At 47.1% G+C, this 15,609-nt stretch overlaps 1 protein-coding gene and 1 pseudogene across 1 annotated transcript; both read right to left on the minus strand.

Moving 5' to 3' along the window:
- Positions 1–2,475: 2,475 nt before the first annotated feature.
- On the minus strand, positions 2,476–4,921 carry LOC115599776. The gene is given in 5 exon segments (XM_030465778.1): positions 2,476–2,805; positions 3,096–3,200; positions 3,203–3,283; positions 4,478–4,614; positions 4,756–4,921. Coding segments are annotated over 5 exon segments (819 nt in total).
- Positions 4,922–6,752: 1,831 nt separating this feature from the next.
- Positions 6,753–9,994, minus strand: LOC115599777 (annotated as a pseudogene).
- Between the last annotated feature and the right edge of the window lie 5,615 nt (positions 9,995–15,609).

A 15,609-nucleotide genomic window follows, 5' to 3' on the forward strand; every position in this document is an offset into this window, starting at 1 on the left:
AGCTGCTGGCAATGTCCCTCGCAAGAACTTCCCAGGACCTCAGTTCATGGTGTTGAACATGCAATAGAGCTTCATGCCATTACCTCCTTCTTCCACTCTACTGTCTCTCTCCCCCTTGTTGTCTCTGACTTCCAGCCTGACAGGGAACTGCTGGCCTCCCTCCCTCATCAGGGCATGGCAGGAGAACACTCTGCAAGAGGTCCATCACATCTGATTGCCTGCCCCTGGTGCCTCCCCAATGGTTCTCTGTGAGCCACTTTTTTTTTCTTCTTGTCTCATTAAAGTTGTGCTGCATCCAAGACTGAGCCTCTGAGTCATTCTTCCTTCAGTAGCAACTCCACTGTTCTACTCACTGAATAAGCTGAAAAAATTGGATGGTGGGATTCCCTGCAGTGCATTTTGTCTCTTGTAAACACGGTACATTAATGTCATGTTTTCATAAAGAAAGTGCCCAGAATTGCTTCCAAGGAATGCTCTGCCTTGTGGTTGTCTGACCCTAGCTCAGCTCCCTTGGGCAAAGACTTTTGCCAATCTCACCCAGAGTTCTCACCTGCTCCTCCTCACACGTGATAAAATCTCCAGTGATGGTCTACATTATAGATAAGAGGCATTTTGGGTACATGATGTAGGCAATTAAAAGAGAGCTAGTTAGGGAAGGAGTGCTCCCAGGGGTTACCACACATACAGGGAGGTGCAGCAACAGTCAACTACTTCATGGCAATGTAGCAATGGTTGGTTCCAGCAAAGCAGAAATGTCGGTCAGAAGTTTTTCAGGTCCTCTCTGCTCAGTTCTACTGCTCCGACCTCAGCCCAAACATGGTCAGACCTTTATCACGTGGTGATTTAGGGTCTTGGTGTGTGCTTTCAATCGCCTTAGCTTGAATTGGCTTCCATCAATACAATATTGGATGTAAATGCTATGGAAGTCTTCTTTGAGAACACATGTAGAATCAGTCTCAAGGAGGAAAGTTTGCAAAAGATAAGAGTGAAGGCAACCACATGGTCAGACCTTTATCATGTGGTGAAAGGCATAGCAGAAAGTCTCCCGTGACAGGACAGCCAAGGCATGGTTCTACATGTGTTCTCAAAGAAGACTTCCTTCAAGGAGGAAAGAGAGCAGATAGAATTGATTAAGGCAGAGGGGATACCACTTCTTTGAGAACACATGTATGTAGCGGGAGGAGCCATTCTTGCTCCTGAAGCTCGACAAGCTGCTGGTCTCTTCCAGGACTCCAGCCACCACACAGGGTGTGGTGTCCTAATCAGGCACAGGTGGACTCACACCCACTCACTGGCAATTCGAGGCACCTGGTTGACAATGTCTCTCTACACATGTAGAACCTCCTTGAGACTGATTCTACACCTGTGCCTGATTAGGACAGGCCCCCATTGGGCATGAGCAAGACCAGGGGGCCAATAAAGGTGGGACACACACCCACAGAGAGGAGAAAAAAGTTCATTCTGGTGCGAGGCATGGAGAGGCCAGCAGCTCGTCAAGCCTCGAGCAAGAAAGGCTCTTCCCGCTACACTTCTACCCTGGAAGCGCTGTGTGGTGGCTGGAGTCCTGGAAGAGACCAGCAGCTCGTCGAGCTTCAGGAGCAAGGCGATTGAAAGCACACACCAAGACCCTAAATCACCACGTGATAAAGGTCTGACCATGTTTGGGCTGAGGTCGGAGCAGTAGAACTGAGCAGAGAGGACCTGAAAAACTTCTGACCGACATTTCTGCTTTGCTGGAACCAACCATTGCTACATTGCCATGAAGTAGTTGACTGTTGCTGCACCTCCCTGTATGTGTGGTAACCCCTGGGAGCACTCCTTCCCTAACTAGCTCTCTTTTAATTGCCTACATCATGTACCCAAAATGCCTCTTATCTATAATGTAGACCATCACTGGAGATTTTATCACGTGTGAGGAGGAGCAGGTGAGAACTCTGGGTGAGATTGGCAAAAGTCTTTGCCCAAGGGAGCTGAGCTAGGGTCAGACAACCACAAGGCAGAGCATTCCTTGGAAGCAATTCTGGGCACTTTCTTTATGAAAACATGACATTAATGTACCGTGTTTACAAGAGACAAAATGCACTGCAGGGAATCCCACCATCCAATTTTTTCAGCTTATTCAGTGAGTAGAACAGTGGAGTTGCTACTGAAGGAAGAATGACTCAGAGGCTCAGTCTTGGATGCAGCACAACTTTAATGAGACAAGAAGAAAAAAAAAGTGGCTCACAGAGAACCATTGGGGAGGCACCAGGGGCAGGCAATCAGATGTGATGGACCTCTTGCAGAGTGTTCTCCTGCCATGCCCTGATGAGGGAGGGAGGCCAGCAGTTCCCTGTCAGGCTGGAAGTCAGAGACAACAAGGGGGAGAGAGACAGTAGAGTGGAAGAAGGAGGTAATGGCATGAAGCTCTATTGCATGTTCAACACCATGAACTGAGGTCCTGGGAAGTTCTTGCGAGGGACATTGCCAGCAGCTTTAGCATGGCCTACATCTGTTGCCGCAGTAGCGGCTGGTAATGCAGGAGAGGTCCACACCCCCGGAGTTGATGGGCACTCCATCACAGCTGAGGATGCTGCCAACAGCAGCAGAGGTGGAGGAGCCCACGACGGTGTTCTGTGGGAAGGAGCTGAGGATGGGTCCGGGCAGGGTCACCACCACGGGGGAGGGCTCAATGACAACAGTGGAGCTCTGGCACTGCCTGCAACAGGGCTCATTGCAGCTGCTGGCCAGAGGGGTTGGGCCACAGGACTGGCCGCAGGGCTGGCACTGGTTGTAGCAGGACATGTCTCTGGGAGAGAGGTTTACCTGGGAGAGAGGGCAGAAGGAAGCAAAGCACAGAGATGTATGAGAATCAGCACTGCACCCAAACACAGAGAAGCCAAGGTTCCTCCTGGCTCACCATACACTGCCCAGCTCAGAGCCCAGCTATCATCTCAACTAAGTCCCAGCCTCTCTCCATGAGAGACTTTTTCTCTCCTCCCCTCTCCCATGAGAAGCAGCTCCCAGCCCTGGGATAGCACAGCCCGGATCACCTGAGACATACATTGAGGAGAAAGCTGATCTTGAAGGAGGAGGAGAAGTGGCTTTGCACTCACCTGATTCCCAAGGAGAAGGAGGTGAGAAAAGTGGATGAGGGAGCAGAGAGCTGGGCTGCCTTTTATAGCAGCCCTGCACTGCCTCTGGCCCAGATGCAACCTGTTGGGAAGTAATAATTTTCTGACAAGCTCCTGTCAAATGCAAAGCGTCCCAGGTAATGGTATGGGCTGTGCCCTGGTTTCCTGCACTACTGCCTTTTCATTTCCTGCTTTATGTCATGTGCTTTCCCAGATGAAGACTTCTGTAAGTGCTTGGATGAAAGGTATGGGGATTTCCAGGACAAAAACACATCAGCGCAGGAAGAAGACTCAGCTCGAGTGCTGTTGGCATCCCTTGCAGGCAGATGATGTGCACGTGAGACATTCCTGTGGGCTGGTTTGTGGTAAGGTTGTCAGGAAATCATAGAATCATATGATTATATGATAGGGTTGAAAGGGACCTTAAAGATCATCCAGTTCCAACCCCCCTTCATGGGCAGGGACACCTCCCACTCTTTTCCAGCTTTGAAAATGGGCGTTACGTTTCCCCTTTTCCAGTCAGAAGGAACTTCACCAGACTGCCATGACTTTTCAAATATGATGGGCAGTGGCTTTTCAACTTAAGTCACCAGTTCTTTTTGACACCGTTGGTAAATCCCATCAGGTCCCATGGGCCTGTTCACCTTCAGGTTCTTTAGATGGTCTCAAACCTGCTCTTCATCTACACTGGGAGGATCTTCCTTTTCCCAGTCCCTGCCTTTGGCTTCTGTAACATGGAGGGTGTGACCAGAGAGCTTGCCAGTGAAGACAAAGTAGTAATTGAGTACCTTGGCCTTCTCTATGTCTTGGATGACCAACTCTCCAGTTGCCTTCTGGAGTGGGCCCACAGCTTCTCTAGCCTTCCTCTTATCACTGACATACCTATAGAAACTTTTCTTGTTACCCTTACCCTCCCTGGGCAGATCCAGTTCTCTCTGTGCTTTTGCTTCCCTAACCTGATTTCGTTTCTCTGACTACTCCTCTGTACATCTCCCAGGATATCTGTCCTTGCTTCCATCCTCTGTGTACTTTGTCTTTACACCAAAGTGTGTCCGGGAGTTCCTTGCTCATTCGTGCAGGTCTTCTGGCACTCCTGCCTCTCTTGCTCTTCACTGGGACACATTGGTCCTGGGCATGCAGGAGGTGATCCTTGAATATGGACCAGCTTTCCTGGGCTCCCCTTCCATCCAGAGCTTTGTCCCATTCTACCCTCCCAAGGAGACCCTTGAGGAGACCAAAATGTCCTTTTAGTATCAAGTGCTGTCAGATTACTTATCACTTTTCTCAGTGCCCTAAGGATCCTGAATTCTACAGTGTCATGGTCACTGCAGGCCTAGTCTCCCATTGAGTTTTACATCGCTCACCTGCCCATCTCTGTTGGTGAGAACAAGGTCCAGCAAAGCAGCTTTTCTGACTGGTTCCTCTACCGTTTGGAGGAGGATGTTGTCATCAATGCACTCGAGGAGGTTTCTGCAATGCCGGTTGCTTTGCTGTGTTGTCCCTCACGCAGATATCAGCAGATTAAAGTCCCCCATGAGGATCATGGCTTCTGAGTGTGAAGCAGCTCCTGTCTGTCTAAAGAGAGTCTCAGCCACTTGGTCATCCTGGTTGGGTGGCCTTTAGCAGACCCCTACTATAATACCTCTTGCCCCTGTCTTCCCCTTAATCCTGACACACAGGGTCTCTGTCAGCTCCTCATCCATCCCCAGGCAGAGCTCCATGAACAATCGTTGGTCACTGACATAGAGAATGACAGCCACTCCTCTCTTGCCCTTCCTGTCCTTCCTAAACAGTTTATCCCCAGCCATTCCCGTGCTCCAGTCAGAGGAACCGTCCCACTGGGTCTCTGTGATACTAGTGACATCTTAGCCCTGCAGGCATGCAGACACGTGCAGCTCCTGTTGTTTATTCCCCCTGCTTTGTGCATTTGCATAGAGGTATCTGCTCAGCAGAGGCCACAGCTGCTGATGCTTCCCTGGCTTTATGTGAGCTTACAAATTATTGCATGGTTTACTGCAGAGAAGTATGAGCACACGTGTCAGTCTGAACTTGTGTGACCCTCCTTATGAGGGCATGTACAGGTCATAGCAGGGAGACTCTCGCTTCGTCTGTCCATGACCATTGCATAGAATCATAAAACTATCGAATTTGGAATTTGGAATTTGGAATTTGGGTTGGAAGAGACCTTAAGTACCCTCCATTTCCAACCCCACTGTGTGGACAGGAACACCTTCTGCTAGACCAGGTTGCCCCAAGCTTCATCCGACCTGGCCTCGAACACTTCCAGGAATGGGGCAGCCACAGCTTCTCTGGGCAACCTGTGGTTTTGGTCAAACTTATGAGACTCTGGTGCATTTTCATAAGAAGTCCTTATTTCTCAGAGAGGAACTGTTTGTGTGCTGACCACAACCCACCATTCACAGCCCACTGCTCTTCTTAGGAGTGGAGGAAACAGAAGAGCTGTGAATAAAGGAATGGAAGGTGAGGCTGTGGGAAAAGAGGTGGGAACAAAGTCATTGTATTTGAGGTTTATGCGGCTGTTTCTCCCCATAGTGCTCTATTTTTCATTGGCAATAAGTTAAATGAATCTCCCCCAGATGAAGTCTGCTTTGCCTGTGATGGTAACTGGTAAGTAATCCCTCTCAGTTCTATCTCAACTCACAACATTTTTACCTTTTCTCCTCCTGCCCCATGGAGGAAGCAGAGGGATAAAGTAGCTAGATGGGTTTCTCAATGCCAGCCAAGATTGCTGAGATTTTTTTTTTGCAACAACTATGATAACCAACTGAGCCAGGAGTATTTGCTGGATGTTTGTTTTCCTAGTTTGATTCTGTGCCATCAAGAGCAGTCTCTTTCCACAATGTTGTATCCCTCAGATACAACAGATACAACAGGCAATGATGTCATGCCACCTTTCTGCTGGTGAGCTTGAGATCTAGGGGCAGGTTGACTGCCATGAACAGAGCACAGTCCACCAACCCTCCTGACATAGCTACAAATGAACAAAGAGCCTCCAGGGGCCATGTGGGAGGAAAACTGTGCATGGGAGCTGCTGTGCCAGTGACCTGCTTTCTTCAGTCAGCTCTTCCTGACTCTGCTAGAAAAGGTTTGGCATGAGAACTGATTCCAGTGGAAAAGCCACAGCTCCCTTGGATGTCTCAGATGCCCTTTAAATGTCTTTCTTTCCAAGCCACCCATCCCTCATTTCCCCGCTTTTTTTTTACCATGTTTCCCAATGAAAAAATACAATACAAGGAGCTGCACCCACCCCTTCCTTCACCTTTTCCCTTAAGCAGACTTGAAGAGTTCCAACAGAGGGAAAGAGCACTCAGAGGCTCAGTCTTGGATGCAGCACAACTTTAATGAGACAAGAAGAAAAAAAAGTGGCTCACAGAGAACCATTGGGGAGGCACCAGGGGCAGGCAATCAGATGTGATGGACCTCTTGCAGGGTGTTCTCCTGCCATGCCCTGATGAGGGAGGAGGCCAGCAGTTCTCTGTCAGGCTGGAAGTCAGAGACAACAAGGGGGAGAGAGACAGTAGAGTGGAAGAAGGAGGTAATGGCATGAAGCTCTATTGCATGTTCAACACCATGAACTGAGGTCCTGGGAAGTTCTTGCGAGGGACATTGCCAGCAGCTTTAGCATGGCCTACATCTGTTGCCGCAGTAGCGGCTGGTAATGCAGGAGAGGTCCACACCCCCGGAGTTGATGGGCACTCCATCACAGCTGAGGATGCTGCCAACAGCAGCAGAGGTGGAGGAGCCCACGACGGTGTTCTGTGGGAAGGAGCTGAGGATGGGTCCGGGCAGGGTCACCACCACGGGGGAGGGCTCAATGACAACGATGGAGCTCTGGCACTGCCTGCAACAGGGCTCATTGCAGCTGCTGGCCAGAGGGGTTGGGCCACAGGACTGGCCGCAGGGCTGGCAGCAGGGCTGGCACTTCTCGTTGCAGGACATGTCTCTGGGAGAGAGGTTCACCTGGGAGAGAGAGTAAGGAGGAAGCAAAGCACAGAGATGCATGAGAATCAGCACTTCACACAATCACACTGGAGACAAGGTATTTCAAAGCTCAGCATAGGCTGCCCAGCTCAGAGCCCAGCTGTCATCTCAACTAAGTGCCAGCCTCTCTCTGTGAGAGTCCTCCTCTCTCCTCCCCTCTCCCATGAGAAGCAGCTCCCAGCCCTGGGATAGCACAGCCCACATCGCCTGAGACATACATAGAGGAGAGAACTGATCTTGAAGGAGAAGGAGAAGAGGCTTTGCACTCACCTGATTCCCCAGGAGAAGGAGGCAAGAGAAGTGGATGAGGGAGCAGAGAGCTGGGCTGCCTTTTATAGCAGCCCTGCACTGCCTCAGGCTCAGAGGCACCTGTTGGGAAGTAATGCTTCTCTGACAAGCCCCTGTCAAATGCAAAGCATCCCAGCTAATGGTATGGGATGTTTCCTGGTTTCCTGCACTTCTGCCTTTTCATTTCCTGCCTTCTGCCACATGTGTCCCCATATGAAGTCTGCTGTAAGTGCCTGGACAAGAGGTATGAGGATTTGCGGGGCTGAAAGTCATCAGTGGAGGAAATGTGATCTCTTCCCCTGTGCTCTCCGTTTCTTTCTTTATGTTCCAGGACAAGGGTCAAGACAACCTCCCTGCCCGTGCAGGCCATTGTCCCCTTGTCTGTTCTATTATGATGAAGTGCTGGTGCTGGTGACTGTGATGGGACACAGGCTGCTCTTGTCCAGGCTAATGCCAGCTTATCAGTCTGCTGCTGAGTGAGGCAAAGACCAAGACCTCTTTCGAAATGGGTGTTGGACTAAAAGGACTTGTGTCCTGATGTTGCTCTATTGATGTTCGATGTAGGACAGTATGACCGACCAAATTTTGTAGGAGTGTACCTGAGGTGTGCTGCCTTCCCTTTGTTGGTTTTCCTGAGATCATTTCTAGATCTCTTTCTTTGGCAAAACCACAACTCTCACTGACTCCTCCAGTTGAGTGTGGAAGGTCTTAAGGTGACTCAAATAATCCTTGACAAAGATACCAATAAAACGTGATTTTAATATAGATTTTTGAATGTGAGACTCAACAGAATTTGATGACAAGGTGCACTCTGTGTCTCACTGTGTTGGAAGTATGTGTAGGGATGGATAGGAATGACTTACACTGGGGTCAGAAGAAATGATTGGTAAAGGGATAGGGATGACATTCAAGAATGGGCTGGAATGATTTGCACAGGGAAAAGAATAAAGAAGAACCTCCCTTAGCATCACAAGTTTCAGAGTGGGCCCCATTCCTCCTTCTCAGGGGAGCTTGGCTGCAGCTGAATTGGCTCTTTGTTCCACACTTGGTCAGTGGTTTACAGCTAATGGGTTTAATTGTAGAGATTTCAGTGTAGTGCTTGGACACATAATTATAGGTCAGGTGTGATTTGGAATAGTAATAAGTTAAGATTCATTAACACAAAGAATTTCTTAGCAGCTTAATTAATAATTTGCTATAATGAAATTCAAGTAAAAAAATTCTAAAATAAATTGTAAACTGTCCTGGTTTGGTCCAGGATAAAGGTGATTTTCTGTCTTGTACTTTTGCTTCTAGCTAAGTCTCTTGTAAGTAGTTGCACTTGCTGAAATTAACAGCAAGTTTCTCAGACAGTGTGTGCTTCTAGGATTGATAACACTTGATGTTTATAGTTACTGCTAGAGACTGGTGTGCAGAGCCAAGGACACTGCTCAGCTCTGATGAGAAGATTTTACCGTCCAGGAGGATAAAGAGGTCCCACCTGAGCCCTCCTTTGGGGAGGAACAGACAAGATAGATGCCAGAATTGACCAGACAGAGTATTCCATCCCATATACGTCACACTCAGTATAAATTTGAGGGATCATGAGGGCCAAGCCATGATTTCCGGATTTCCAGATTTCCTGTCTCCCCTTCCTTCACCCGGCATCCTGGAAGGATCCCGTCCGTTCGTCTGCCTGTGCTCCTGATCCATGCCAGCCCATATCTGTGTGTTCCTGCCTCCAGTTCCTGACTGCTGCCGACTCCAGGGCTGCCCTGCAGCCTCGGTGGTGACGTGAGAGTTGTTGGGGGAGAGGGGGGAGGAATGTGGTATCCATTTTCCTGTATAGTTGAATATATTTAGTAATTTTTCCTATTTATCATTACTGTTTCATTAAAGTTGTGTAGTTTAGTTTCCAACCCATAAGTCTCTCCCCCTTATTCTCTCTCCTTTCTTTATCAAGGAGGAGAGAGACATTAATAGAGAGCATCTGTTATTCGGTTTAATTGCCGGGCCAGCGTTAAACCGTGACAAAACAAACACAGACATGCACAGATATTGAGGTTAATCTATTAAGATGTTAAATTCTGCTACCTAATTTCATGAAAGAAGTTGTAATATACTCCCTATTAACTAATGGAGTCAAATTTTAGCAACCTCATTTAATTTCACTCTCCCTGATATCTAAGAGAAGTGGCTGACTACTTAATCTTTCAATCGGATGAGCCAGCTTCCTTTGTGAGATTTATGAGATATGGGGACTCAGCTCATTGCAGTCTCAGTGACCTCCAAAGGGCCTCCCTCTTAAGACCAATATTTAAGGGGTCTCGAGGTAATTGACTGGTCTGTATTTTTCAGTGACAGCTACAGTTCAAATTAATCTTCGGCAACTTTCAGAGTGGGGCTGTGATCTAAGCAGAAGGGACCTCAGGTATGTTCTGCAAACAGCGGACCTCCAGGTAGTGTTAGGGAGAGCCTCTTGGTCCCAACTCATTGTACCTGTATCAAGACAAGAGGATTCCAGCCTGTCTCAACCCACTGCTCCTGTAGGCAAGATCAGAAAGTACCAGATTCTCCCATCCCACAGCACTCACTATTGAAACAAGAACCATGTTGGGCCCACCATCTTTGCACCTAAAGCAACAACAATGTTGGCTGGTATTGATGTTGTGACATGGCTCAGTGACCACACCACCACTCTGAAATCCCTTTCCAGGTTGAGCCCAGACATAGATAGGACAACACAATCAGAGTGACTTAAAACTGTGTGCAGAGAAACAGAGCTAGGATCCTATTGTGGTTTTGTGGCAAAGCTGGGTGGGCCAGCTCTCATGTCTGGACTGTGTGCTGGCTCTGCAAAGCGGAAGACAGAATTGCAAGCCTGCACTCCATTAAGAGCAGATTTTTGCCTCCTTGGGGCAGGCAGGATCCTTTGGGAAAGTGCTTGGGGGATGGAGATGAAGAGATCCAGGAAGAAGGAAAATACATCACTTAATATCTGATGATAACATCATAAAGGGAATGGGATGGCCTGTCGCTCACCAGGCTTGCTGGCACTTCATGAGAGACACCTTTCTGAAAGAGAGGAGAGTCTTTGTGCAAGAGATTGCAGGGCTGATGGACAGCGCTTTAAATTAAATTTGAAGGGGGAAGGGAATATAACCAGGCTTGCTAGTGAGTCCCTGAGGTGTAGCAGCCCAGCACTTCTGAATCAGTCTGTTAGCAACTTTGGTTATCAGAAGCCTACCACCCCTCAAGGGGGAAAACCACTCACTCAACTCTCTCTCTGAAATCCATATACGCCAACGCATGCAGTATGGGGACTAAGGAAGAGGAGCTGGAGATACAGAGCACAGGAAATTACCCATCCTCATGAGGAAAAGCATTTTTACTATAAGGGTGACAGAGCAGTGGAACAGGGGCTGCCCAGAGAGGTTTTGGAGTCTCCTTTTCTAGAGACTTTCAAGACCCATCTGAATGCATTTCTGTGTGACCTGCCCTAGGTGATCCTGCTTTGGCTATGGAGTTGCACTTCCAACCCCTACCATTCCATGAATCTATGATTCTATGAAATCATCATAACTAGCTCTATCTACTCCTCTTCTTAAAGGATCTACCAAGGACATTCAATGGTTGCATTTTTGAAGCATTTATTTAAAATCTTTAAACACAACTAATCATCCCAGTTTTCTGAAGATTATTCAAAGTTACAGTTCTTGGTTATCTCTTGGATATTCCACAGGCAATGGTCATCCATTAGGATGGCACCAAAGGCTGGCAGGGATGGGAATGGGAAAACAATAATGCCCAGCAGAGAGGAGCCTGGGAGTGTTGATTGACAGTCACCTGAACATGAGGCGGCAGCGTGCCCAGGTAGCCAAGAAGGCAAACAGAATCATGGCCTGCATCAGGAATAGTGTCCATCTTGGAAAAGAGGAGGCTGCTGGGAGACCTAATTGCTCTCTACATCTATCTGAAAGGAGGTTGTAGTGAGACAGATGTTGGCCTCTTCTCCCTGAGGATGAGTGATAGGGCAAAAGGAAATAGGGTCACGCTCATCTAGGGGAGGTTCAGGTTCAATACTAGAAAAAAAATTCTTCCCAGAAAGATAGATTAAGCATTGCAGCATTCTTTCCAGGGACATGGTGAAGACATCATCCCTGGAGGTGTTCAAAAGCTGAGTAGATGACATGTTACAGTGGATGGTACGGCGGTCATGGGTGGTAGGGAGGACGGTTGGACTTGATGATCACAGGTGACATTTCTAACCTTACTGATTCTATGATTCTGTGATTTCTTACTATATGTGCCAGGAAAAATGACAAAGACATCCAGCCTGCTCATGCAGGCTAAATACATTTATCAATACACTTACGGTGCAGTGTTTCTGGAGACTGGAATTGGACAGAGGCTGCTAATGTTCAGGCCAAAACCATGTGCACTTCTGCATCTATTAACTTTCTTCTATTGATGCAGGCAGAGGGGACATCAATAACAGGAAGAAAACCTTCTGAAAATGTAAAGGCAAATGCACAGATAAGAGTGAAGGCAAATCTGTGATGGGTTATGTCTATTATATCTCTTCCTGCCCAAGGAACAAACCAGACACAGAAGACAATGGACAGAAAACATTTACTGCAGGTAAAGGTCTGACCATGCTTGGGCTGAAGTCCAAGCAGTAGAAGAGAGGACCTGGCAGAATTCCGACCAACATTTCTGCTTTGCTGGAACAGACAATTGCCATGAAGCGGTTGACTGTTGCTGCATGACCCTGTATATGTGGTAAGCCCAGGGTGCACTTCTTTCCTAACTGCCTCCTTATTAATTGCCTACACCATGTACCCAAGGTGCCTATACCATTGTCCATAATGTAGACCATCACTGGAGATTTCATCAAGTGTGATGAGGAACAGGTGAGAACTCTGGGTGAGATTTGCAAAAGTCTTTGAAAAAGGGAGCTGAGCTAGGGCCAGACAACCATTGAGCAGCACATTCTGTGGAAGCAATACTGATCACTTTCTTTATGGACACATGAAATCAATGTACCATGTTTCCTTGTGAAAAAACCCACTGCAGGGAATCCCACCCTTCAATTCCTTCATATATTCCTGGTGTAGAATTTGGATACAGAACTCCAATGTGCAGTCTTGGATGCAACAAAATTTTAATGAGATCAAGGAAGAAAAGGAGATAGGGAAAAGAGAAATCCAGTATTAAACATGAAGAGGTTGTGGTGGACCTCCTGCCAGATGGCCTAGGTCCAGACCTGCAGAGAGAGGGAGGCCAAAGGATCACTGCCAGCCTGGCACTGGGAGAAAAACACAAACAATGAGAAAGAGGAAGAGACTAATGCCACAAAGCAGTAAGAGAATGTTGCAGAACTCTATCTTCTGTCCAGCATCATGTCCTGAGGTCTTGGGAGGTTGTTGCCAGGGACACTGCCAGCAGCTTTAGCAAGGGGGGCATCTTCTGCCACAGTAGCGGCTGGTAATGCAGGAGAGGTCCACACCCCCGGAGTTGATGGCCACTCCATCAGAGCTGAGGATGCTGCCAACAGCAGCAGAGGTGGAGGAGCCCACAGCAGTGTTCTGTGGGAAGGAGCTGAGGATGGGTCTGGGCAGGGTCACCACCACGGGGGAGGACTCAATGACAACGATGGAGTTCTGGCACTGCCTGCAACAGGGCTCATTGCAGCTGCTGGCCAGAGGGGTTGGGCCACAGGGCTGGCAGCAGGGCTGGCACTGGTTGTAGCAGGACATGATTCTGGAATAGACGTTCACCTGGGAGACAGAAGAAGAGATAGTAAAGCACAGAGATGCATGAGAATCAGCACTTCACACAACCACATTGGAGCCAAGATATCTCAAAGCCTATCACATGTTGCCCAGCTCAAAACCCAGGTGTCATCTCAACTAAGTCCCACACATTCTCTAGGAAACATTTCCAATATCTTTCCTTCCCTCTCCGAGGAGAATTAGCTCTCTGAGATCATTTCTAGGTCTCTTTTTTAGGCAAAACCACAACTCTCACTGACTGCTCCAGTTGAGTGTGGAAGGTCTTAAGGTGACTCAAATAATCCTTTTCAAAGATACCAATAAAATGCAATTTTAATATAGTTTTTTGAATGTGAGACTAAACAGAATTTGATGACAAGGGGAGGTAGTAGATCACAGGGACTCAAGAGAAACAGCCTTCAGATCCAGCTAAAAGAAGACAAGGAATCTGCTTGAATGGATATGTGGATAGAGAGTAGAAGGGAACAAGCTTTCATTGCCCAGGCTCAATAAGTCTTTCTGTTATCACCGAAGCCCACGGATCCTCACTACTCTGGAGCAAAGAGCCAGCTCAGCTCAGACTCAGCTTCTCTCTGTGGCAGACCATCTCTGCCATTCTCTGCCATCTCCCATGATCATCATCTTACAGCAGTAAAAAGAGACCAAAGAGGAGGTTTTATTTGAAGGTAAGGCCCTGACCTAGAGGAGACCATGAGGTAGAAAAGGGTATTCCAACACACCTGGTTGCCAGGAAGAGGTGACAGAAGTTGTTGAGAGAACAACAAGTTTAACTGGCATCACACTGCCTCAAGCCCAAAAATAACCATTGCATAAACAATAATTTTTGTGTATGCCCCTAATGAATGAAAGCATCATAGGTAATGACATGGCATGTGTTTTTATTTCCCTCTACACTGCCTTTGCATATCCTGAATAATGTCATGTCCATTCCCTCAGTAATGCTTCTTCTGAGTCCTGGCATGAGACACCCCAGGATTTCCATCAAAAGTATGCATCAGTTTGGGCTGAAGTCATGGGCTTAATGCCAGACGTGTCCAACGGGTTGTGTATCAGCCTGGGGCACTCTTTTCTTGTTTTGTTTTTTGTTTGGTTGGTTTGGTTTGGGTTTGGGTTTGGTTTTTATTATTATTTTGTTTTGGGTTTGGTTTTTTTAAGCTTGCTGACAGTAAGTTCTTGAGCTGTTTCCAACCCTGCAGACTTCACTTGATTTTTTTGCTGAGACCTAATATTGTTCTCATCGTCATTACCAATGGGCATAAAAAAACCACTAGAATTCTGTGGGAAAACAGTGTGCGGAGGCTTAAGGATTCCATGTGCACATCAATATGATTGTATGAAATCGTTTATTAACAACTTGCACTCATTTATATAGAGAAGCCTTGTTTACACCATCTTATCATGCAGGTGGCTTTGTATTCCAATTACACAAAACATTCTCATGGAACCATCTTCTCACATAATTATTTTCCTCTTCTGTTGCCAATTAAGTTACCTCTTTCCCATCAGCTCATTCTCAGAAAGCCTCTAATTAGGCCTCAGTAGCCATTAACCCAATGTGGCCTAAATTGAAGTAAGTCAGGATTGCCCACAACCTGTATATTTCTGAACTATTTCCCCAACAGAACTCAACTTTTTTTTACTTTTTTTTTTTTTTTTTTTTTTTTCCCAAATATTTGTAAATATCTTTTAATCTATTGCTCTTACATACAATGATGTGGCCTCTCTAGGACAGAGTAGACCTTCGTCCACATACTGGCTATACTCTTCTTGAGGCATCTCAGGATGCCATTTGCTTTCTTGGACACAAAGCCACATTGCCGGCTAGGACTCTCTGGTCCTTCTCTACAAGGCTGTTTTACAGCAGGTCAATCCCTAACCTGTACTGGTGCTTGGGGTTATTCCTCCTCTGATGTGGGACCCTACATTTACTTTCACTGAATGGAAGCACAGCCCCCTGGTATGTCTGCTATTCCTCCCAGTTTCATATCATCAGCGAACTTGCTGAGGGTACACCCTGTCCCCTCATCCAGGTCATTTATGAATATGTAAAACAAAACCAGACCCAACAAAACAAAACTGACACTTGGGGAATACCACTTTGTCACTGTCTAGATTTACACCATAATTCAACACAGAATCCTTCAGTGCCTCAAAAGTGAGTTTTCCTCTGGTACATTTAGAGTAAATCTTTTAACCTCTAATTTATAGTTTTCTCTAGACTGCAAGAAGCTAGAGCATTTATGACCCGATAACACAAATTCCATGCTCATTTGGAAGACACTTGCCTGTCAACTCACTGAGCCAGGGGGTTCCAGTCCCCTGTATGACTCACAGAAATAACAGAGGCTATTTCAAGATAATGCTAATGGCTTTGCAGGGCACCTGAGGTATCATAAAGCTCTAGGTGTGCATATGTTGTTGTGAAGCAAGCT

Source organism: Calypte anna, chromosome 27, assembly GCF_003957555.1.
Source record: "Calypte anna isolate BGI_N300 chromosome 27, bCalAnn1_v1.p, whole genome shotgun sequence".
Taxonomy (NCBI): domain Eukaryota; kingdom Metazoa; phylum Chordata; class Aves; order Apodiformes; family Trochilidae; genus Calypte; species Calypte anna.